We start from the raw sequence: 24,333 nt of genomic DNA, 5'->3' as shown, positions 1-24,333 counted from the left end.
ATTAGCTGGGTGTTGTGATCCCTTTCGCAATGTACACTCAAAAAACACCTCTCCACTCTCTTAGAGCTACCTGAAAAGACTGAATTGAAATCAAATAAAGGGAAACAATAAAATGATGAGAAAATTCCACCCATCCATTTCTAACCTGCTTTAACCAGGTTGCTGGGGACACAGAGTCAAACCCAGCAGCAACAGGCACAAGGCAGGATACACCCTGGACAGGACACTACTCCATCTCATCTCTCACACACACAGAGACACAGACACACTCACACCAGGACCAGTTTTCCCAGAAAAAAATCTTTCAGGTATATGCAGAGTAAAAACGTGATCTAGTGTCTCAGTCAGGAGAAGGCAAAGTCTTACTTGTATACTGAGAGAGGCTGACAGGGGCTCCTGCTGTTGAGTTATCTGCAGCCACTGCAATGACTGTGAAAGTGTATCCAGTCCCCGCAGTCAGATTACCAATATTAAAGGACTTCTCTGTCATATTTTCACGACTTTGAGTCAGAGAAAAGGTTGAATTTGTCCCAGTCTCGAGCACCTCCACTCTAAAGTAGGAGCTTTTTCCCACAGGCTCAGTCCAGTTCAGAGACACAGAAGATGTGGTGACTTGAGTGACAGTCAGGTTCCTGATGACATCAGGCCCTGTGAGTGCAGGTAAGGGGTTTGGGAAGAATAAGCACAAACATTAGCTGGGTGTTGTGATCCTTTTCACAAAGTACACTCAACAAACACCTCTCCACTCTCTTAGAGCTACCTGAAAAGACTGAAATGAAATCAAATAAAGGGAAACATTAAAATGATGAGAAAATTCCAACCCATCCATTTTCTAACCTGCTTTATCCAGGTTGCTGGGGATACAGAGTCAAACCCAGCAGCAACAGGCACAAGGCAGGATACACCCTGGACAGGACACTACTCCATCTCATCTCACACACACAGACACGGACACACTCACACCAGGACCAGTTGACCAAGAGCGTTTTAAAATTCCAATACTGTATGCCTTTGGATTGTGAAAGTACACTGGAGCACTTAGAGGAAACCCATGCAAACACAGGGAGAACATACAAACTCCTTGCAGGAACTGAAACTAGGGCTTCAGCTCAATGATATAGCAATGCTTTCCACTGTGCCATCCTTTAATACACAATGTGCATTAAAAAATAACAACTTTCAGGTATCTGCAGAGTAACAAACGTGATCTAGTGTCTCAGTCAGGAGAAGGCAAAGTCTTACTTGTATACTGAGAGAGGCTGACAGGGGCTCCTGCTGTTGAATTATCTGCAGCCACTGCAATGACTGTGAAAGTGTATCTAGTCCCCGCAGTCAGATTACCAATATTAAAGGACTTCCCTGTCATATTTTCACGACTTTGAGTCAGAGAAAAGGTTGAATTTGTCCCAGTCTCGAACACGTCAACTCTAAAGTAGGAGCTTTTTCCCACAGGCTCAGTCCAGTTCAGAGACACAGAAGATGTGGTGACTTGAGTGACAGTCAGGTTCCTGATGACATCAGGCCCTGTGAGTGCAGGTAAGGGGTTTGGGAAGAACAAGCACAAACATTAGCTGGGTGTTGTGATCCTTTTCACAAAGTCAAGTCTGCAATCAATGGACTACTGGTCAACTAAATGAACCTTTCTGAAAGACAGTACTAACATCAAATTGTTAATGAGAAAAAATCCAATCTATTAGAAATTGTGTATCTGAAAAATGAGAAACTTATAATAATTCCTTGCAATCCAATGAATGCACTTTAGAGTCATGTGGACTCCCCATCTGGCTGATGTGACAGCAGCCATAGTGCACACAGTATGCTCACCACACATAAGTTAATCAGAGGGGAGCAGAACAGAGTGATGAAGCTAGTTCAGAGATGGGGATTATTTGGAGGCCATGATGATAAAGGCCAATGGGAAATTTGGCCAGCATGTTGAGGTAACAACCCTACTCTTTTTGAGAAATGCAGCGGGAGTTTTAATGACCACGGAGAGTCAGGACCTTGGTTTTACATCTCATCCGAAGGACGGCGCTTTTTTACAGTATAGTGTCCCCATCACTATACTGAGGCATTAGGATCCACACAGACCACAGGGTGAGCACCCCCTCCTGGCCTCACCAACACCTCTTCTAACAGCAACCTTAGTTTTTCCCAGGAAGTCTTTCATCCAGGTACTGACCAGGCTCACGTCTACTTAGCTTCAGTGGGTTGCCAGTTGTGAGTTGTAGGGCAATATGACTGCTGGTCACAAACTAAAAAACCCACAGTATTTAACAATTTCTACTGCATCAATAAATGATTCCCCAACATTGGAAGCATAAAAGTTTATGTCAATATATTGCATTTGAATCCAATCATAAGAAACGTATGTTCTTACATTAAGTGCATATATATTATTTGATCTGATTGTTCTCAGATTCCAGCAGTAATCTAAGTACATGTTAAGTTGTTTTTCCAGATATTTGGAATGTGTATATTGTCTCAGCACCAAAGTATATTAAAAGATTCCAATAAAATTAGCTTTTGAATGAATACCAATATGGCACTAACAAATTGTCTCTATGGCTTCGGTAAAAATAATAAAAGTGCATCTACACTTCACTTTATGAGCTTTTTTTCAGCCTATGTTACACAAAAGAAATAAAAAATACATTGAACAAAACAATAAATAAAAAAGAAAATTGTGTTCCTTAATGAAAAATAAAAGAGAACAATTCAGTGGCTGAAAGACTTTTGAGTGAAAAAATACAACTGAATACAAAATGTGTTTTCACTTACTGTAGTTGAAGATATTACTGTAATAGAAACAGACTCCAGAAAGTCTTATTGTCTCTTATTTGGAGGACTTACTTGTAAAAGTAGAAATCAGAACTCCACTTCCTTCAATTAATTTATCTGCAGGTAACAGTGCCGTAACATTGAATGTATAGTTGCTCCCAGCAGTCAGCCCAGTCACTGTAATGTGGCCAGCAGCCATATCACCCTGCAACTCACAACTGGCAACCCACTGAAGCTAAGCAGGTGTGAGCCTGGTCAGTACCTGGATGGGAGACCTCCTGGGAAAAACTAAGGTTGCTGCTGGAAGAGGTGTTAGTGGGGCCAGCAGGGGGCGCTCACCCTGTGGTCCATGTGGGTCCTAATGCCCCAGTATAGTGATGGGGACACTATACTGTAAACAGGCACCGTCCTTCGGATGAGACGTAAAACCGAGGTCCTGACTCTCTGTGGTCATTAAAAATCCCAGGGCGCTTCTCGAAAAGAGTAGGGGTGTAACCCCGGTGTCCTGGCCAAATTTCCAATTGGCCCTTACCAATCATGGCCTCCTAATACTTCCCCTCTATGAATTGGCTACATTACTCTGCTCTCCTCCCCACTGATAGCTGATGTGTGGTGAGCGTTCTGGCGCACTATGGCTGCCGTCGCATCATCCAGGTGGATGCTACACATTGGTGGTGGTGGAGGGGAGTCCCCATTACCTGTAAAGCGCTTTGAGTGGAGTGTCCAGAAAAGCGCTATATAAGTGTAAGCAATTATTATTATTATTAATGTTTGTGGTGTTTGTTATAGATTCATTCCCAGTCTCCACCACCTGTACTCTATAGAAAGAGCTATTGCCTTCTGGTTTAGTCCAGCAATGATAGATTGTAAATGTCTTTTTGGTCAGGGAAATGAGTGCATTTTATATTTAATTTTATATTTATATAAATATATTTATATTTTAATCTGCTCTACTGCAAGTCTGTATTCAGCAAAAACAATATCTATGTGCAAAAAGTAAACGTTACTTACTTGTTGTAAAACTCAGGCAGCATGAGCAGTTTGTTTGTATCGCATATGGTGTTCCTGGATACAGACCGTTGATCTCAGTTGATGTAGCATTATAAGATTCACCTCCATTATTAATTTGGCAGCTACCATTAGTAAAATGGAATTTAACTGTTCTCGTTCCGATTTCTGTTATTTTAACCGTGTCCCCTACACAAGGATGGCCTAAAAATTAAAAAAAAAATCAGTTAAATATACGTATATTTCCTTTTCTTTTAAAAAACATAAATATGCTAAATGTAAACCAGTGTTTAGCTTTCTTGACCAATTCTAGGAGAATGGTTCCAAACTTAATTCCACTGTGAAATGAGCTTGTTCTGAAACTATGTCAAACTCTATAGCTATTTCATGAAGATGTCTACATACAGTACAATGACACACTTCAGAAAAGCAGCACTTTTTCCGTGGATTGATGAAAAACATTTGCATGTACTGTCTCCTAAAACACAACAATTTATGAGCTTAACAGAGGCCTGTGAGATATGTTTAAGACAAACTGTAGGAGTTCAGTGCAGATGATCGCATTCTACACAGGAAACATGTGCTGGGTGAGTAAAAGGCATGCTTGTTCCACTACAGATATCGCATTGTTATGAGGCCACATGTCAGTGATCCTGAGAGAGGCTGTGTTGTGGAAATGCTGATAGAGGGGATGTCAGCCCAGGAAGATGCTAAAACGTTTAGTGCCCACCTGTCACCACCATCTCATGACTAGCACATGACCAGCAGACAGGCAGTGTCCATCACCAGCTTTGCTCAGATCATTCAACAATAAAAACATTTTGTCAGGATCACCTAAGGGATCTAGTTTGTGCAGCTGCCACAACAGCTGCAAACATATGTGGGACAGGTAATAGACAATGACATTCCCATAGTTTTGGGATGCAGATGTCTGTAAATTATTAACATCTTAAAAGAACAATATCTGCAACGTGAACATGAGCACACATTGATCTGCCACAGACACCATATGACAGTTACCACTAACCTGGGGAAAGCTTTAGGAAGATCTGTGCACCACCAGCATCTACCTCCTACTAAGAAATGAATGTCCAATCATGCATGATCACTGTCGGGCCCACAGTAGTCTTGCATGAATGGAGATTCATTCCTTTGGACCATGTACATCATCTGCCTGCCAATGCCAATAGCCTGAGCACCTATATTCCTGCTAATGGAGATCACACTAGATATTGAACATTTTTCAAGGATGCCTGATGTGATGTAGTTATGACTTGACAATATCCTGTTGCTACGTCATGGACACATTCTTAATATGTGAAACAAGTTTTCTTTGAGAATTTTTTCCACTCTAGTATGACACCTTGCCTAACATTTTAATTGATTTATAGTGGAAGGAATGCAAGCACTCTCTGTATAAATATGTGCTTCATTTTGAGGAAAGCCATCTGTTATTTTAGCTGAATGAAACTCCTAACACCGCCTTTCATTATCAAAATGTTTGCAGGAAAATGATCTCTAGCCAGCTTTGATTCAGGTTTTATCGTACATTTTCTACTTACTCAATTACACAAACCATTGAGCCTATACCGAGCCTATACTGAGCCTATATTGAGTCTATACATCCAGATGTTGTCCAACATTTTGCCATGACGTCCTTCTGATGTCTGAATAGAGGGACAGGAACAGGCCCCTAGGAAGCCCCTTCGCCAGCATCACCCTCATCACAACAAGCAGGGACCAGAGGAAGGCCCGGTCCAGACTGCGCTGACGGAGCACGCCTGGCCCAGTCTCTGGAGAAGACTGGACCCCCGTGAGGGCAAGCGCCATAGACCAGCCCGGCTCCTGGAGTACCCTGCCCGGCCGAGGTCGGACCCCTCTGCCCTGCGATGCCACCTGGACGGACCACAACTACGGACTTTGGGGGCTCCTCCCCATCCTGCACCTTCTACTCCTGCGCTCGTGTGGGACAGTTCGCCTGCCTGCATCCCTGGCAAAGTCCAATGGGCTGTCCGCTACCCTGCGCAGTCCCTTCTCCAGGAGCCCAGCCGCAGGAATCTGGACCGGATCTGCCTCCCTTGCGTCCGGACCCTGGCCACGGACTTCTGCAGACAGTCTCGCCTCAGGCTGGCTTTGCCCGAGGCGCAGAGAGACGGACACTGTCCCTGGACTGTGGTGCCCCTGCTCTTGGGTCTGTAACACCTGCATCATCCGCCCCAATCCTGGGGGGCAGAGCTGGTTGTAACAAGTGGGTCATACTTACAGATGCAGGGATGACTCGTGTTTTAACGACTCGGTATTGTCCCAAAAATGATGTAGGTATCACATACATACAGTAATTTTTTCACATAAAAAAACACTGCTTTAAATTCTTCAAAGACAGAAATAACTTAATTAAGGTGAAACCCGATCCACATGGATGCTGAATTTGTAGAGATAAAGATTTTTACAGTACATCTTTATAAAGAAAAGGAAAGTGTTACCTATGTGGCAACCATATAAAAAACAAAAGGCATTACCCCTGGTTAAAAACATTATTATTGAAAACCACAACATGGATGGAAATACATTAATTTTTTAAATGAAAACAGGTGTACTTACATGGATCACATGAAACCTACAAGGAAAACAAACAAAAAAAAAATGTAATGATGTTGCAAATTATTCATGTTTGATTTTGCAAAATATAGAGTACTGTATAGCCCTTATTATACAGAGACTACTGTACAACATGATTTAAAATGCAAAGATATATTTGGTAACACAAATTTCAAAACAACCAATTAAAAGAGCAGGAGAAAAATCTAAGGACACATGACAAAGGTTGATGAAATAACATTAAAACCCAACTTCCATCCATTGATCCATCATCTAACCCCTTCATCCAATTCAGGCTCGTGAGGGAGCTGCAGCCTTTCCCAGCAAGCCATGTGCACAAGGCGGGCTACACGCAGCACGGGATGCACACACAGACACGCACACACTCACAGCAGGGCCAGTTTTCCCAGAAAGCTCTGGTGGAGCAATATAAATATGACAATTCCATAGCTAATTTACAATAAATCTACTATATTTAATATTTCATTCCCTGCACATAATAAATATTTATTTATTTTGTGGGATCAATCAATAAATGGATATTTGTTTTATTGAGATCAATTTAAAATTCAAAATTAGTAACCTGGAGCATGATTAAATTTGACAAATTGTAGACACAGAACAAACCCTGATTTAATCAGATCCATTGAATAATCCTTTATTTAACCAGATAAACCAACTTCTCATCCTTGCTCATGGGCGTAACTAGATCAATCATTTGCCACGTGCGAGTAGAAAGTAGCCACAGATAATTTAAATCGAAAATCATAAACTACACTAAAAAGATCATTATATTAATATAAACAACAACAGTGCCAATTCACAGATACAACACATTTAAACTTATTATGATTCTACAGTCATCAGTAGACAAGCGTATTCTTAATCTATGGATATTTACATATTATATTCTCACAGACATGGTTCATTTCAATCCACTACACTTTTAAACCTTTGAAAGATATACTGTACATTAATTTGAATCTACACAAAAATATTTGCAAAAGCATCATATTTAACCAAGACATTTGAAAGAACTATGCAACTTATCAAATGTCAAATAACTTTAAAGTCAATTTCCAAAAAACTAAATGAAACTAAAATGAACTGGCTTCATCACTCTGCTCTCCTCCCCACTGAGAGCTGGTGTGTGGGGAGCGTTCTGGCGCACTATGGCTGCCGTCGCATCATCCAGGCGACCACACTGGTGGTGGTGGAGGGGATCCCCATTAGCTGTAAAGCGCTTTGAGTGGAGTGTCCAGTAAAGCACTATATAAGTATAAGCAATTATAATCGTTATTTTCTATTTAAGCCATCCATTCACTGTACTATCAGGTAGTAATGAAGTTTGTTAAACATAACCAGCTCTTCCAGCGGGGAATATTGTAATAATAACACTAACTGTCCCATTCGACAGATTTTGCGTCTAGAACATGCCTAGCTTTTGGTGAATTTAAAGCTACTCAATGAAAAGCACTTTGTACAAAACAGTTGTACAATTGTTTTGGGTTTGATGTTGGCAATCCGTTTTTCTAAGCATGGCATAAAGTACAGTACATGACAATAATAAGTTACATAATATTATCTGAGGTGCAGCTTATAGAAGGATTCATTTTATATTGCTTTTGGGAACACAGCTCTTTTGATCACACGTTTTTTTTTTTTAATGTAGTAGATCAGCCTGGCTCAAAGCGGAATGAAAACAAGGTGCATTTACACAGGGTTGGCCACAAGAGGGCGTGCACAAGCAGCTCTCAGCAGGGCAGAGGCAGTGTTGTGCAGCTTATACTGTACAACACTGACCAAGGCAAGAGGGAAAGATTGGCCAGTTCATTGACTAATCTAGCTAATGAGTCCCACAGGTGTGCGAAAGAGATGAACCCCCTTCTAAAGAGTGATCTTCCACAATCTGAGGCTCTCATCAAGTCTCAGCGCAGAAGGCGTAGCTCTTCCGTAAAAAAAACAGTGAGATAAGGACTCATGTGACTCTGGTCAGGACCCTAGTGATAGAGCGTGAGTCAGTAGACATCTCTTTACACTGGATAGGTCAGTGCCTTGACTTTAAAGAGGGAAAAATCTCCCATAAACTAGCTCCACCTCAGGGTAGTCAGTGCTCTGGAAAAACAAGAGAACAGATCTTGGCTGGAGTTGGAGCATTTCAGGATATATTCAAACTGGATTAGTTTCAAACCAACTTGATGAATCTGTATGCTAGCCGTAACTTATCTGTTACAGAGACCATTTGGTAGTGGGCTGGAGTCAGGTTGACTTGCTAATTTTAAGGAAACTTAGCTTGCTTGTGCTCACACTACAATAATCAAGTAAACTCTGTTTTTTACATTATGCCTTTACATTAGATTCCTTAATTTTTTTCCATTTCAAAATACATATGGTATTTTTTTTACTATGACCAGTGTTGTTCACAACAGTTGCATCATAACTCCTGGGTCTAATTTGTGAGCTGTGGCGCCTTCCGTGTAGTGTGTTTTGTCCTGGTGGTCCAGCTTCTATGTACTTTTCAAAGACATGCTGGCTAGGGTAACTTGTACTAGAAAAGCACAGGCTTCCTTTCCAGGCTGCAGACCTGCCTTGTGCCCTGTGCCCTATCCTGAGACAGACTTGGTGTTTCTGCACCTATAACCAGGAAGTGGCTTTCTGATAATGGATATTGGCTAATCCAACACAACAGAAAGCAAAAGAAAGCCAATAGTGTACAGTAAATCCTGTACAAACAGATTGCATTGTCCCTAAAACAACCCATATTGGTTTCTTTTGTTAACATGCTTCTATTTCAAAAGTATACATTCCATCTCAGCCTTGGTCTGGATATTATCTATTGCTAATACACTTTTCAAAGCCTTGAGAACAAAGGGCTCAGGTGTTCTGAGACGTTGTTATGTGAAATGGGTGACTGGTTTCTTCCTGGATAAACTAGTTAGGAATCTGCTGTTGTTGAATAAACTCTTATCTAGGTCATAAATAGCCTGATTCCTGGAAATGTCCCCTGCATTTCAATCCTGTGGATTTCGTGTTACTGTCAGAAAAACAAACTTACAAGCTGACGGAGATTCCTTTAGACAGTTTTGTTTGAAATTACTTTGAAAGAAAGCAATTTCCTTGATTGACTATAGCAGCAACAGGATAAGAAATGCATTTGAGGTTTTCCCAGTGGCAGGTTTGTACTGATAATTCGTAATATAAAAAATTAATACAGTTTCTGAACATGTGCTCTACTGCAAAATGAACATTATTAGTGCTTTAAAGTATCCAGCTTCAATAGCATAGCACGATAGGGCATTACATTTCCTAAATATATATTTTTTTCATGAAAACAAAAGCTGACATTTTTGCAGGGGGCCACCTTCATCGGCCTGAAGTGGAGTTTCATATGATTGTGTTTGTGGTTTTAAGGACAGACTATTCCTACAGTTCACCCCTTCCTGGGTTTTAGACAGTCAACCGAGAGCAAGGTAACAGAAAGGCTGCCAAGGACGAGTTGTTGGAGTAAGTGGTGTTGATGGACCAGTGAGTGGTGCTCTTTCCTCTAAACCCTAAATTAAAAATCCTATGCTCCAGTATTATGACTGAGGACACTGTGTTGTAGAAAGAATTCTCCTGTGGATGAGATGTGAAACCCATGTCCTAAGAACCTCTAGTTTGAAATTATTTGTAGGAGGAGGAGTGTTAAATTGTTCAGCTCAGTAATTCTGAGCCTGGAAAATCTCTCCTCCCTTAATTCAACTAGTGAAAACAATTTCCTAATTTGGTGTGTAATGGAGCTGCTCCTCATACATGATAAGTGCTTTCGGATACTTTGATATTAAAAGTGCTACATAAATGCATATAATTAATTAACAATAGTTCAAGTAGGGAGCTGCATCAGCATGCGTAGGCTGCAAAGGAACAAGTAAATAAACACAATGTTTCATCTGTGGAGCCTGAAGAACACCTGAAGAAGGTGCCCTGGCACAAGGAGAAATGCCAACGGGATGGGGTGTAGATAGCATGTTGAGCTGGGGAACTGTAACACACCATGAGACTTCCTTATTTAGAGGCCTATGGGTGCCTGACAGAAGCTCTGCTGTGTTCGTCCACCCCTTGTGCAGAAGTTTTATTGCATTGTTCATCTGCCAAGCTTCCCTTCAGATGTGATATTGAGGAAATACTTTTTACTAACTTCAGCAAAAAGAAAAATGCACAAAAAAAGGAACAATACCCCAGCGCTAACATGATCCCAACATGATCTTTCAAGCTCAGTTTTGCTGTTAAACTAAATTAATAGGTATTCATGTCACAGGAACGTTTTTCACTAAGACCTGTTTGGTTTCCTAATTTTTGTGATAGTTACAGCTCTGGTCTCTGCCTGCTAGCTAGCGCTGACTGAGGCTTGGCACTTGCTGCAGATCTTATTGCTGTGCTCTGAAGAGAAGGGGCATGTCAGAATCTACAGAGCTTGAACATTAATTAATGGGAGGGTCACTTTTACAAAAGCAACCATGCATGTTACTATGCCTTCTGTTTAGATTAGCAGAATCTGGAAATTACTATGCTTACCAATGCTTATTAGGTGTCTGTCATTTTAAGCAAGTAAATCACACCTTTGGAAGAGGAACGCCAAGTTAAAATGAAAAATGACTGTCATTGCATATAGTTTATTTACTGTGCCATGAACAAGACTCTTACAAGTGAAACATGAGCACAGCTTCTGCTCTATGTGTTGATGCATCAGAAACGCAGTTCTGCCTACAGTTTGAGAAACAGGAACAGTAAGCAAGTGAAGGAAGGTATGTGACAGTAAGCAATTCTGTTATATGGGCTGCAGCAATCATTCCAGGATGATGTTAGCACTTGCAAAACAAAATAAACTTCACATCGCGCCTTCTGAACTGGAATGATGAAGTGCAGATGGACTGGTTCTCCAGAACCAGTTTTGCTACCCCTAGATGAACAAGACTGAGAAATAAAACTATGAAAATGTGTTCTCAAGATGAACCAGTTTCCTTTGTGCTTCCTGTGTTTTAAAACGAAACGTTGAAGAGGCTGTACTAAAAAAGCAATCTAATTTACATACTGTATGAAGTTCACAGTACATAGGAAATAAATGATAAGTGTGAAAAAAATTGACTTTTGTTTTTTTTTTCTCTGTTGCAAAACATGAAAAAAATTAGTATCCATTCTTACATGTTTTCTGCTGGTTTAGACTGGACCGGTGTCTTTGCTCTGCACAATATAAGAAACACTTCTAAAGATGCAACGAATCCATCAGATGGGAAATTCAACATGACGTTTAGCAAAACAGGATTCACAGGAGTGTAAACAATAGCTGCAAATTACTTTCTTTTCGGATTTTCGTTTTTCTCCGTAATAACTCACCTGCATAAAAGGCACATTCACAGGTAGCAGAAATCAAATCACAGCAAAGTATGGAAATTTAAAGAACAGACTAAAAGCCATATCTTTTTAATTTTCTGTGTCAAAATAACCACAGCACTGAGACTGAGCAAGAGGTGTCTTCCGGGTTTAGTCACAATTCATTTTCTTGCCTCTTGTGTGAAATGAAACTGTACCCTGGTTCTTTGAGCAAAGCATAGCCACACAGACTGGGACATGCCAATACTGTGAGCAAGATGCCTGAAGGGCGGTATTCAGAAGGACAAATCTGTTACCTGAGAAACTAAAAAGGATCTATCCTTTCTTAAGCAAAACCTAAACTGTATCTGTGGTCCCCTTGCCCCCGAAGGATCTAGTTTTGAGGCTTATATTTGGTGTGACAGTGAGTTTCTCAATTGTACTGCATAGCTATTGAAAGGTACAATTAAAAAACTGAAACCTCACGGGGTAGCTACAGTACATAGCACAAAAGGCTTTATTCTAACATGTTATTTTTAAAAATGACAAGTGAGCAAAATGTAAAATTTGTGTGCTTGTGACATTAAATGAAGGACTGAAAGGAGCTCAGTACCCTTTTTCAACATCCCCAGTCAGATCTGAAAACTAGTCATGAACGCTAATCATCACACAGATGGGCTTTGTGAACTAACTGCTAACGACTGTGGTTACTTAACCATAGTACTCTGGAGCTGCTAAACAGCTATGGAAAATAATCAAATCAGCAGCTCACAGAACCCAAACTACTGTACCAAACAGCCGAACGGCCGCCTCTCGTTAGTAAGCTTCCTTATGTTCTTGTGATCCACATTTTTTATGTTCCTATGAATATGATGGATTTTAAAGCCCTGCTGTTGCTTTTGTTTTTAATAGATTTGGGGCTGCTAATATATTAAATGACCACACAGCCAGTTAGTGAGAGCTGTTTTGAGATGAACTGCACACTTCGGAAGAGCAGCGGACACACAGACACCGCTCCCACGAGCTGGTCGGAAGACCCTTCACCATCTGGCTTCACGCTCTGCTGGGCCCAGAGCGCTGGCACTGATTGGAGGGAGGGCGCATGTCTCGCTGATGATGTCACTGCATGTTTGCAGACAACAGGTACAGTAGCTCAAAGGAGTCAGTTGTTGCCAGAAAACGAAGACATTTTTCATCGTGTCAATGTAATTACGGTATCACGCTTCAGCATTTTTACTGTGCGTTCCTACAGCTGCAGCAGATCGACTGTTTCCTCCTATCTTAAACATGAACTCACCTTTGTTTTTACTGTTGTAGGCTAGGGTGTGTCACTTAGGAAAAAGCAGGCAGGCAGGGTCTCCTGTCACATGAGATACTGTCTCAATCAGTACTTGAAGCATAAGATGTTAACCCAGCTTAGTTCCTGAGGTGTGCCTGTGTGTCTAAGTTACAAAGTCTGTATAAGTACTGTATATTTATCATGAAGGTTTAGCTCACAACAACATACTGTACGTTTGTAACAGATACTGAGCTGTAAGAATGTACGGAATACAACAGTGCAAAATGGTGCAGCAGAAATATTGTAGGAAATACTATATGAAAACAACACAAGACTGCAGAAAACAAGCTGAAGGATTATGGTGGCGCATGAACATGAAACCAGACTCGACAAATGCTAGAATAGAATAAAAGGTTTGCCAAAGGTGGCAGCAGAAAGATGGTGATCTTAAACAGTGGGAAGGATGATGTAGCACCTCTGCACAGATGACACAGTTCATGCATTGCAAGCAGATCAACATTTGAATTTCAAATTGGAAGAGGAACAAAAAGTCGGAGAAAATGGCAATGGAGATTTCAATAACAATGTGACATTATAATGCAAGTTCTTCCTTATACACTTCTCACAAATGACATAGTGTACTGGTGTCATCCAGTTACATCATGGACTGGCATGTATGTCGATGGAAAAGAGAGATCAAAATCACAGCTCCTTCTTTATTCCTTCTACCAGTGCTTTTGCATTGCTGTTACATGTCACATGGTGTCATACACAGTTGCTTTTTTTAATACGATCCACAGCCCAGAACTAGGTGGCACATCACCAACTGCTGGAGACTGAACACAGATACAAAAAAAGAGAAGTAAAACTCAGAACATTAATACAGAGAACCATCCTCTTCCTCTAGCTGTCAGCTGTTATTGAACACATGCAGAAACTGGGAATAAATTCTCCTGTTATCTGCTTTCTCATCTGGATAGATATTTCCTTAACTTCCTGATAGCTTGCAAAAGCCCCCATCCTTTTATCATTTCTGAAAAATCAAAAGCAAACATTTCTCTCAGAAGTCTCTTATTCCCATTAGACAGTACTTGGTTTATCACTGTATAATAGTTACATTAAAACACACAGAAAGCATCAGAGGATGAATTTTGTTTTTAGAAGAGGTTTTCCAACTTTCATAACCCTCATGGCACTAGTCAGTGGAAGCCAGCAGGCTGTTTCGTGTATCACTGATGTCAAGTAATTTCTTGTGGAAGCTGTGGATGGCCTCAGATGTGTTGTAGATTAGTCATTCTTCATCAAGATTCAACAAAATGTTGTTGTGACACTGGTTAAAAAAACTATGTCAAGACATATTTCTAAAATCTGAGAGTTCTATAGCTTGCAGATGTTAGCTATAAGTCTTTACTCCTGAGACAACCTAGCGCACGTAAAAAGGTACTATGTAATTGATTTTTTAAAATAATTACATTTACATATTACATTTCATTTGGTGCTAATGCTGTACCATGTTGTACTGTAGGTTTTTATGGCTGGCACCTTCTTTAAGGTGATTAACAAACTTGAAAAATAGTCTACACGTTTTCCCTCCTTATGACAGTGCAAATGGAAAACCTGAGCTGGTTTTATGTTTTTAAATGCCCTCAGGCATTCCAATACAAGAAGAATATTGAACAATGCCCCCACTTCTGATTTATGTCATTTTACTTTGATGTACTCTGTGCTCTGTGGTTTTTTCCTTGCTACAAAACTCTGAAAGTACTTCCCCAAGGTGAGTGAGATAAGTTACAGAGAGGAGTGTTTCAGTGGTGCACAACAAGGTCTTATCATCTCTTAATACTTTACAGCCCATAGCCATTACAGACTGAAGATATTAGGTTTTAAAGTTAGCAATATACACAGTAAATTCACAGAGTACACATACAGTATATACATAAATCCTTGTAAAATACTGCAGGTTTCAGGACTTTAACTTCAAGAGTTCATCACTAATACACCTCAGCAGCTCAGTGACCTGGAGTTATACTGTACAGTATTATACCCTTCTGAAGCACATTTGAAAACATGTTCAGTTTACAATATCAAAGGGTGTATTTTTGCACTACAGCTACATTGGAAATCCAATATTGTACAAACGTATTTTAAAAAGGTGTAGAACAAGTAAGTGATGGAATAACTAGACAGAACTACAACTAGCCAGAACGCGTGAGGAACAAAGAGAAACACAGCCCATGTCTTCTGTACAGTCTGGCTTAGCAAAGACAAAGCGCATTAAAATACAGAATACACATAAAAATTAAGTCTGTAGATGCCTTTCACCCAAGTTAAAATATTTGAGGAAACCAAAAATTATTTACAGTTTTTGAGGCTCAGTGAATAAGGGTGGAGAAGATTTTGTAGGAACCTGACTATGCCATCTTTAGAACTACTATAACCACATTGCAAACGCTGTATTGTTCCCGTAAAAAATGTATTATTAACAAATGGGAAGGAAAATAAAGTGAAAGGATGAATAAACAGCCTTTTTACTTCCTTTTTTTATAAAAATGCCTTTTCAGTAGTGCTTCTCAACATAGGGCTATTGACAGCAAAGTAACATCACACACACACACAAAAACACATCTTTAAACAGCAAAGCATTTTAAGGATTCGCTTTGGCTTACTACAGCCTTTTGAAAACAATAAATAAAAAAGTACAAAAACCTGTGCGAAGACTTTATCTGATTCAATTCAACGATCACTTTTTCAAGTCGGTCATTTTGAGTGCATCACACCAAAAACCTCTTTGTCAAATTCCAATTTATGCAAACTGAACTTGAAAATAATTTACCCTTGAGATGCAATTTTAATCATTTTTAATATCATGAATAACACGGGGTGTCAATTGCCTCACTGTATTGAAAACTGTACCTCCCCGTGTGCATTTTATAGCTGGAAGCACAATTTTGAAAAACGTTTCATAAGAAAACAGATGTGGTTCTGCAGAGTGTTCAAAAAATGTCAGTGTTAGTGGCATTTGCTCAGTTACTTGTTTTCTTCTCCGTTTAGCTGTAGGGGAGATATTGAGTGGGCTATCATCTCGAAAAGTGTCTGTGTTACAGTACAGTCATGCTGGTATCTACTAACACCTCTGCCAGCTGCTTCTCTTTTGCTCCACGTAAATTGCTGCTTTCAAACCCAAAGCTTGCACACATACCGACAGCAGAGGACAAAGTAACAGGGAAAGCAGAAAAACACAAGCAAAATTAAGTATAGAAGCTTCAGGAAGAATACAGGAACCTTCTCTGCACACAGAAAATGGTGCAGGTCTGAAATAAACTCCCCAGCCACGCTGCTGAAGCAGCCTTTACGATGCTGCAGTTTCTATAACACCAGTCTCATTGATCAAAAGGAATCAACATAGTTCACGCAGGACGGTGGCTCCCTGAAAGTTTAAAGTAAGCACAGTTTTAAAGTATTAGATGGAAACTGAAATCTAAAATCCAAATACTACATATAAAACCAAAGGAGAAATACAAAAGGTGCATGTGGCATACTCAGTTCTAAATAATACATGATCATTGTAAACAAGAATTGTCTTATTCTGATTTCAATTTTTTCCCAATAATTACAACACAAGCAATAACCAAACCATGACACTTGAATTTTGAGGTGTTGAAAAGATATACCAGCATCCTAAAATTCCTTATTTCTGCATGGCTTCTTAAAAGCAAGGAGTCCAATTGCTAACTGTTTAGCCAAGTATTCACAATGCACTCACATAGTCAAAAAACTGCTGCAAACACTGTTTTATGCTAACAGAATAGACAAGAAACTTCCTCTTTTTTATTCTCCAGAGAGCACTGTGGGTTTTGCATGGTTCTATGTGAAATGCCTTTTTTTCTTCTTTTTCTGACACAGCCACAAGTTAAATATAAACTTTTGAAAGTTTCCAGAAGTCAGGGCCAAAAACCCAGTGCACAGGGCATGGCTGTTTTGTAGGTGGTTCAATGAAGACTGATACAGAATTGTCAAAGCCTGCAACCCCTGTGTTAACGTGATTCATTAATGATTAAAGGACCCTTAACTGCAAAACCAAAGCATGCCTTATGTGGTCATCTTTGCAGAGTAATGTTAATATCAGCTTTCAGTGTCCATCTGCCTACCTTCTGAAATGCCCAAGGCTAACCTAATATTCTCCCCCAAGGAAGACTGCAGTTATGAAATGCCCTTCTATTTCTGCATTTGTTTCTGAGTGGTGATGTCTCTTTCAACAGAACAAAAGATCTCCTAGTTGATCCTTTAACCTACTGTATGTGGGCTTCTGAAACTACTCAAAACATTTGGTACCAAATAACCCCACTACTTTTGCACAGACTGTACACTGCTAAACAAAACAAAACAACAAACAAAACAAACACTGCTACCAGCTTTCATCATATAACAGGTAATCAATTCACAGATTCCAGAATCTTAGTTTAAAGATTACTTTAAAAGTTTTTTTAAAATCTTTTAACGATTGTAAAATTAGATTTTTTACATTATAGGGACACACCTTGTTTTTAAAGACAAATTCTACTGTAGCTTCAGTCACTTTCAGGATGATAATTCACCTCCAGGTTAATACATAATCATGTAAAAACTTTACGTGTAACAAGCCCTGTCAAGGGTATAGGGGTTTATGAAAAAAACAGGGAATAATGCTGAACCTTTGCAGAATGAAAGTAATCTGATTAACTCTACAGTTCAGAAAGCATTGCGTGCCAATCTATCGCAGAACTAAACTCAACTAATCTAAGGATTGCTTTGTTGTGAGGCTGGGAGGGGAGTGTGTTTATGCCTTCTGTTGCCTTTCTCAAATGGTGAGTGGTATCAAAAGACTGGAAGACAATCAAAAAACACCCAACAATTTAGGGCAGCTGATACCGTTATAAATTCAGTAAAGCGTGAGTTATACTGATGGGCAACTGCATTCGCTAGCTTAAAAGGGTACAAGAGACGCTACTGGCTCCAGAGTTTCCAGAAGAAAGGCCTTATCAGGCAACACAGCCGAATTATAATGGAGTGGCGTTCTGTGGCAGGAAGAGATCCGTACAAAAAATGCATGGTAACACTTCCCCCCCAGACCTCCTCAAGGGAGAAGCGTTTCAAAGGGAAGAAATTCTCTCCAAGCCCTTTCCTTATGCTATTCATAACAATAACATTCTACTCCAAACGATGAACTCAAACCAAATGCTTAAAACAGAGGTCACATCTAATACAGCAGGAAGCTCCCTTTGTGAAAGCTCTACTTAGTTATGTGAACCCTGAGGCACACTTTCATCTCAAGGTGTAAATGTACAGTAGACAGCAATGTGGCCACCGAATGTTTCCCTCTCGCTCAGCTGTGTTGACAGCATAACAGTTGTCCAGAGCAAGGTACAGCCAAGTGATGTACTGTAGTTGTGACACTCTATTTGTCCAATAACGTTAAAAGAACCTGACAGGCAAGAGTATTTTACCAATACGCTCCCACCTACTTGCTGTATTTTAGTAATCAGGTTGTTAAGTTGCCCCTTTTAATCTTTATTTGTAAAAGTAAGAAACTAGGCAAAGTAGCAACACTAGGAAAAAAGTTTCTTGCCCAATTAGGGAAAAGTGCTATATTTGTGCTGTAATGCAATTGTGGATCCACACCTTGCTCAAGGTTTGGTTTAAGCACTAGGGCTTTAGCCACAGTGGTGGGAATAATATTTGAATCAGGGGCTCAAAATGATTTTGTTGTCAGAGCAAAGCATGCAAGGTTTAAAATGGCCTCCTTTCAGTACAATCCCCTGCGCCAAGAATTCTGCAGACTATTTTGCGGCTGATGTCTGGTCAGCAAACTTCTTCTCCTACTCTACATTGACTGGTTTAGCGTGAACATTGCTAACGACAGTACATGTCATCTGTGCTGGAAACCGCTTTTTGTTCACAATCTCTCCAGCACCAATGCCATGACTGTGGTGCCCCTGCAACCAAGCTTACGAAAACTGGGACACAGTGCTGCAAACATGGTTTTAAATTTGAAAATGCATGCGTAGTTATTACTGGTTATAAATTACAAAAAAACTAAGGAGAAAGAAAGCACTTCCTAAAAGGATCATAAAAGAACAGGAATAAATTCAAGAAAAGGAATGAATCCCCAGAACAGGCCAAAAAATAGTTTTGATCAATATTACAACAGCATAACAATAACAGATGCCCATCTATGAATGGGAAATGAAACAATGAAATGAAGTCAATATTTCACCAAGGTATTGTGCAACAAAGGCAACATAAAAACATAAGAATGGTTACAAATGAGAGGAGGACATCTGGCCCACCCAGCCAAAGCTCTATATTAAACGGTGTTACACATACTAGAAGCACTTACTGTACAGTAAGATAAATAAACCTCCAGAGTTTGATGGTATGTTACCAATTGTACTTAAGGAAACAAGAGAAGCTATTCAGAAGTCATTAACAAAAGTCTTCTGCCAAGTCTCTGGAGACAGAGGTAACACCCATTTACTGGAAAATTGCAAACGTAGCGCCCTCCCTTAAAAAGAGAAAGAAAATGAAATCAAGTAATTATAGATAGACCAATAAGTTGAACGTCTATTACATGTAATATGATGGAAACAATAACTAGAACTAAACTAGAACAGATGTATGTAAAAAAAGGGATTATAAGAAATAGGACAGAAAAGGTAGGTCTTGCTCATCTAACTTGCTAGATTTCTTTGAACAAGCAACATCAAAAACAGAGAACAAAAAATAATGCTTATTTTCGCAATGAGCTTGATCGAATTAACCAGAAAAGAACACCCAGACACTTTTCAGGGCTTACTGGAATGAAGAGTGAGTCTAATGACCCCATTAACCCTGTGGAATGTTTTCATACAGACAGTATACAATTCCATACAATAGCTTTGCCAGCCTTACACTGCAAATATGACGTAACGTAAGGGCGCACAAACCCCTTGTGAAATTCACAGTTTACTAATACAGCTCATTTTTCACTGTCATCCATAGTCTCTACTTCTGCTTGGCCCTGTCTTTGCTTTCCTGCTTGGTACGCTACGCATGCGGTACTTTTCCCTCATTAATTATTTCTAGACGCTCTTCACATAACGCCACAGGAAATCGCATGCGTGTCTGAAGTAAATTCCAGCTTTCATTGTACATTCTCACATGTTGCAATTTAGGGTAAGACTGTGTCTCAGTTCCTTATCCAGCACAATTTATACTAGATCTTCATTTTTTTTTGTTTAATATTGCTGCTGATGATGCCTGAAGAAAACCTTTCAGGTCTTTTTTTTTAATTAGGCACATCAGTATGACAGAAAAACATTCTTACTTTTTCTTTTTTTCTGGAAGATGGGACCTCACTATTAACATGTCACACTAGCAGGAGCTGAACACTATAATGATTTTTACCATAAATTCACACGACAAACAAAAACAAAAAATACCAAGAAACCTCCCAATGAAATGAAAAGAGTAAAATGATTCTTTAGCCTTCTTAATTATGCTTATACAGTACAGTATGTATGTATACAGTATATATATATATAATATATAACCAATGTATATTATTTTGTACATTAACAAGCATATTCCTATTGTTATCTCACAATTACAGATATCACAATGTATTCCGAGGAAAGCTTCTGCTGCTTGGGAAAGATGTCTGGAAGTTTATACCCCGATGTTCTTCAATATCCAGGGATATGACATGCGCTTCTGCTAAAATGTAGAAATGAATCTCACTGTCTCATTGTCAGTATCACTAGAGGAAAGGTCTGTTTGGAGTAGTCACACAGCAGACAGGATTTAAATGATCAATTGCTTAAATCGTTTTAAATCTTTTTAAATCTCCTACTGCAATGTGTTTGGTTTCCTGGCAGCTTCCAAATTTAATAATCAAAACTCTAGTTTTGAATTGCAAGTTAAAATATTTCAGTGGGAGTTTGTTGGTTCAGAGAGTAAACAACTGAAAGGGACCCACCTGCCAATTCTGGCATTTACTATGGTCTTGCAATACCCTAAAATTGCTTAAGGGTGTTTTCTGTGATTGAGAAATTAAAGGGTATAGAAATTAAGCCAACAAGGAGACAAGAGAAGATAAGGCCATACTAACCAAGTATATTCTGCCATTCTAAATATCCAATATGGCTTTTAAAGGAAAAAAAAAAACTAAAGTTGCAGAATCACAATAATACATTAAAACCTGGTATAGGGAAACCTAGATGTCCAGGGAGGTTCACGTGACAATTAAGAGAGAATAAACAATCCATCCACTCATCCATTTTCTAACTGTTTCATTCAATTGAGGGTGGCAGGGGGAGCCCAAGCCTCTCTAGGCAAGAAAGGTGGGGTCAACCCGGACAGGACGTCAGTCCATCGCAGGGCAGACACACAGAAACACGCACACACTCACTCAGTCCACTCACACAAGTCTGTCTTGTGAACATGGGGAGAACATACAAACTCCACACTGCTAGTATCTCAGGAATTGAGTCCAGTTATCGAGCGATGTTAACCACTGCATCACCGTCCCACTGTGAGATTAAACAATTAAAAATGAAATAATAGAAGAAACTAGATAGTTGATTTCCCTCATGTCAGATTAATGTCTCCAAGCAAAAGGTCTAATTGAGTTGTATACAATTCAGGATCTGTGCTCTCTATGTGTCCTTCTGAGTGTCCTAACATGTCAAATAACAATAGCATTCACTATCTTTCTTTACAGATTACATTGCTTGACCAGAGCTATGAGTTATGAAGTTATGAAGCTCCCCAGTAAAAACATGTTATGATCTTTCATTAATTGCAGAAAAAACACCAAAAGCTGCTAACTCTAAAATATTTTTGGATGCTGTTAAATACTGTTGGTATTTTCACATTTGCATTTCAACTCCTAACAATGAATCTCATTGATGCCTGGTGCTAATAATAAAATTAGAAACCCACAGCAGTACAGCATCAGATAAAAATAAAAACACAAGCAGAGAATTCACAAATGTGACCGTTTCTTATGTCAAGCAGCGCAAAAAGTATGTCAATAACATGAAAAGACTAATCCGATTTAAGTCACATTTTGTGTTTTTTATGTTCTCACTCATGGGAGTTATCGGTTATTTTAAAAAAAGTGTTAACAGCATCTTTTGAACACAGGCTCTGCATCTCAAGAATTAAGCTAATCTTATATTGAAACTAAAATAACATCCTCATTCTTTCTTTACAATAAAGAAATAAGAGGACTGACGTCTAGTCACTGTTGCTACACCCTGATAAGAATTAAAAAGAAAAATTAGCATTTATTTTCCACACAACACCCATCCAAAAACCACAGACTTTTAACTTGCTACTGTAGAAATATCCAATATAAATAATTTTTTGAGAGAATGCTGTTTGACAATAAGAAGACACTCCCTAGTCAGAACAAAAGGAAATTTACATTTAACAGCAGAAATGTTATACACATCTACTGTCATCTACTTCCTCCAAGAGTCAGTTTTACTACCTCATTTTGAAAAACTCTATTCATTACTTTGCCTTTTCTATCTATCTATCTTATTACTGAGAGGTACAAATATTAGTCTATAGTAAGAGGTATCCTATATCCATAGTACTCATACCCAATCTTTGACATGAATGTATGAATCTAAAGTAATATACATGAATGGACAGAGAAATATTTAATGTACAGAAAACTGATACATTAGCAGTGATAACTCTAGATCTTTAAGGTCATTAGTGAGTACCACAGGGATCCGTTTCAAGCCCACTGCTCTTTACAGTTACACAATGATCTAGATTCTGCTACAGTCTGCAAACTTGTCAGACATGGAGATCACAAAAAAAAAGCTAAAGGTTGGTAGGGAGTCCCTGTCTCTGTCACTGTTCCAGACATACAGTAGTGCTCTGGGTTGGCTTCGTTAAAAACTCTCTGCATTTGAAACAGCTGACTTGGGGAGAGGTAGCAAACACGTTCTAAACACCAAAAGCATTACGAAAAGAGTAAGACTACATTCCAGGACAGGGCAGAGAACTGACAAATCTAAATTTAATGCAGACAAGCGCAAAGCATTCCACACTTGTAGCGTGGATATACATTAGAAATACAGTACACAATGTGTGGTATCTGGTTCGAAAATAAAGGGGAGTTGTGTTTCTGTGTCCTCTCCTTACCTACACAATCGTGTGAAGCTGTGAAAAGAGCCAGCAACAGCCCCTGCCCCCTTTATTTGTGTGAGCTTGCGTTTCCTACAATTGATCATATTGCTCCGTTTTGTTCTATTTTCAAAATTCATTTAAAAAAAAACTTTGATCCAAAAAGCAGACCAACAAAAGCTGGTGATATATTGTACTGTGAAAACCAATAGTAGAAAAAGTCACGCACACCTCTGTACACCTCATTATGGAAGGACTCCAGTTACAAAGAAACGTCGAATTTGGGAATCAGGAGAGACATTCCTTTCATATAGTCTTCCTGTTCCACAATTACTCAAATGTCTTCATCTCCTTTCCAGTTTTTACTGTGTACCTGAAAATGTTATTTTTCAGTGTAAGTAATTTTTGAGTTTTCAATCTTCAATCTCAGTTTACATTAATGAGTTTTGGACTAAAAGTACGCGTAGTCATTAGAACATCAGGGAGCCTGCTATACAAGTCCTTACCATAGATATTGTATAGCATAATGGCAAAGAAACCTTTGAAATAATCAATAAGAATTGACCTAAAAAGTAGTCTCTGTCATTGGTCTCCATGGTTTTTACTCCTATTAGAGGAGCTATTATATTTCTGTTGTACAGCTGCCAAAATGTGTCATACTTAGAGTAAAACACAAGGAAGTGGAGAAACCTGTGGCTGGTGGTGAGTTTTCAGTTAATTATTTATTCTCCAGGAAGTACAAACACAAAAAAAACAACATTAAAATTGAACTTTAAAAAAAAAGCAGCAAAAATGTCAAATGAAACTCAATGGAGGAAAGGATTTAAATGGTCCACTTTCCTCAGACAATACGCTGTATGACCAATGTTTATAGTCACAACAGATCCACCGAACTGCCCTTCATTTGACCAACATGTGACTACACTTCAAGCAAAGAAGTAGGCCTCATCTCCAGAGAAAACCTCAATTCACATTTTCTCATCCAGTATCCCTCCTAGGCTTGAACTTGAGAATTCAAAAGGAAACCCTATCCACAGCTCACAAATTTTGACAATCGTCTTCAGTGCACTCTAGATGCAGGTTCTTGGAAATTCGACAGAGTACAAGGTACACTCAATGCCTGGAAGGATAATGTTGAACTTTATCTGTAAAGTGCT

General features: G+C 39.2%; 1 protein-coding gene across 1 annotated transcript in view; it reads right to left on the bottom strand.

The window, feature by feature from the left end:
* ptprjb.2 (protein tyrosine phosphatase receptor type Jb, tandem duplicate 2) overlaps window positions 1–24,333 on the bottom strand; it is a 71,072-nt gene that overhangs the window by 33,674 nt on the left and 13,065 nt on the right. The window contains exons 2-6 of the mRNA XM_088611849.1: window positions 6,391–6,406; window positions 3,793–3,993; window positions 2,854–2,958; window positions 1,243–1,524; window positions 367–648 (exon numbers count right to left, since the gene is read on the bottom strand). Of these exons, the coding sequence (XP_088467975.1) occupies window positions 367–648; window positions 1,243–1,524; window positions 2,854–2,958; window positions 3,793–3,993; window positions 6,391–6,406 (886 nt within the window). The remainder of the gene's footprint in view (window positions 1–366; window positions 649–1,242; window positions 1,525–2,853; window positions 2,959–3,792; window positions 3,994–6,390; window positions 6,407–24,333) is intronic.

The sequence above is a fragment of the Lepisosteus platostomus genome, chromosome 18 (genome assembly GCF_059453375.1).
Source record: "Lepisosteus platostomus isolate fLepPlt1 chromosome 18, fLepPlt1.hap1, whole genome shotgun sequence".
NCBI classification, from domain to species: Eukaryota; Metazoa; Chordata; class Actinopteri; order Semionotiformes; family Lepisosteidae; genus Lepisosteus; species Lepisosteus platostomus.
This window is presented reverse-complemented; position numbering and strand designations above follow the sequence as displayed.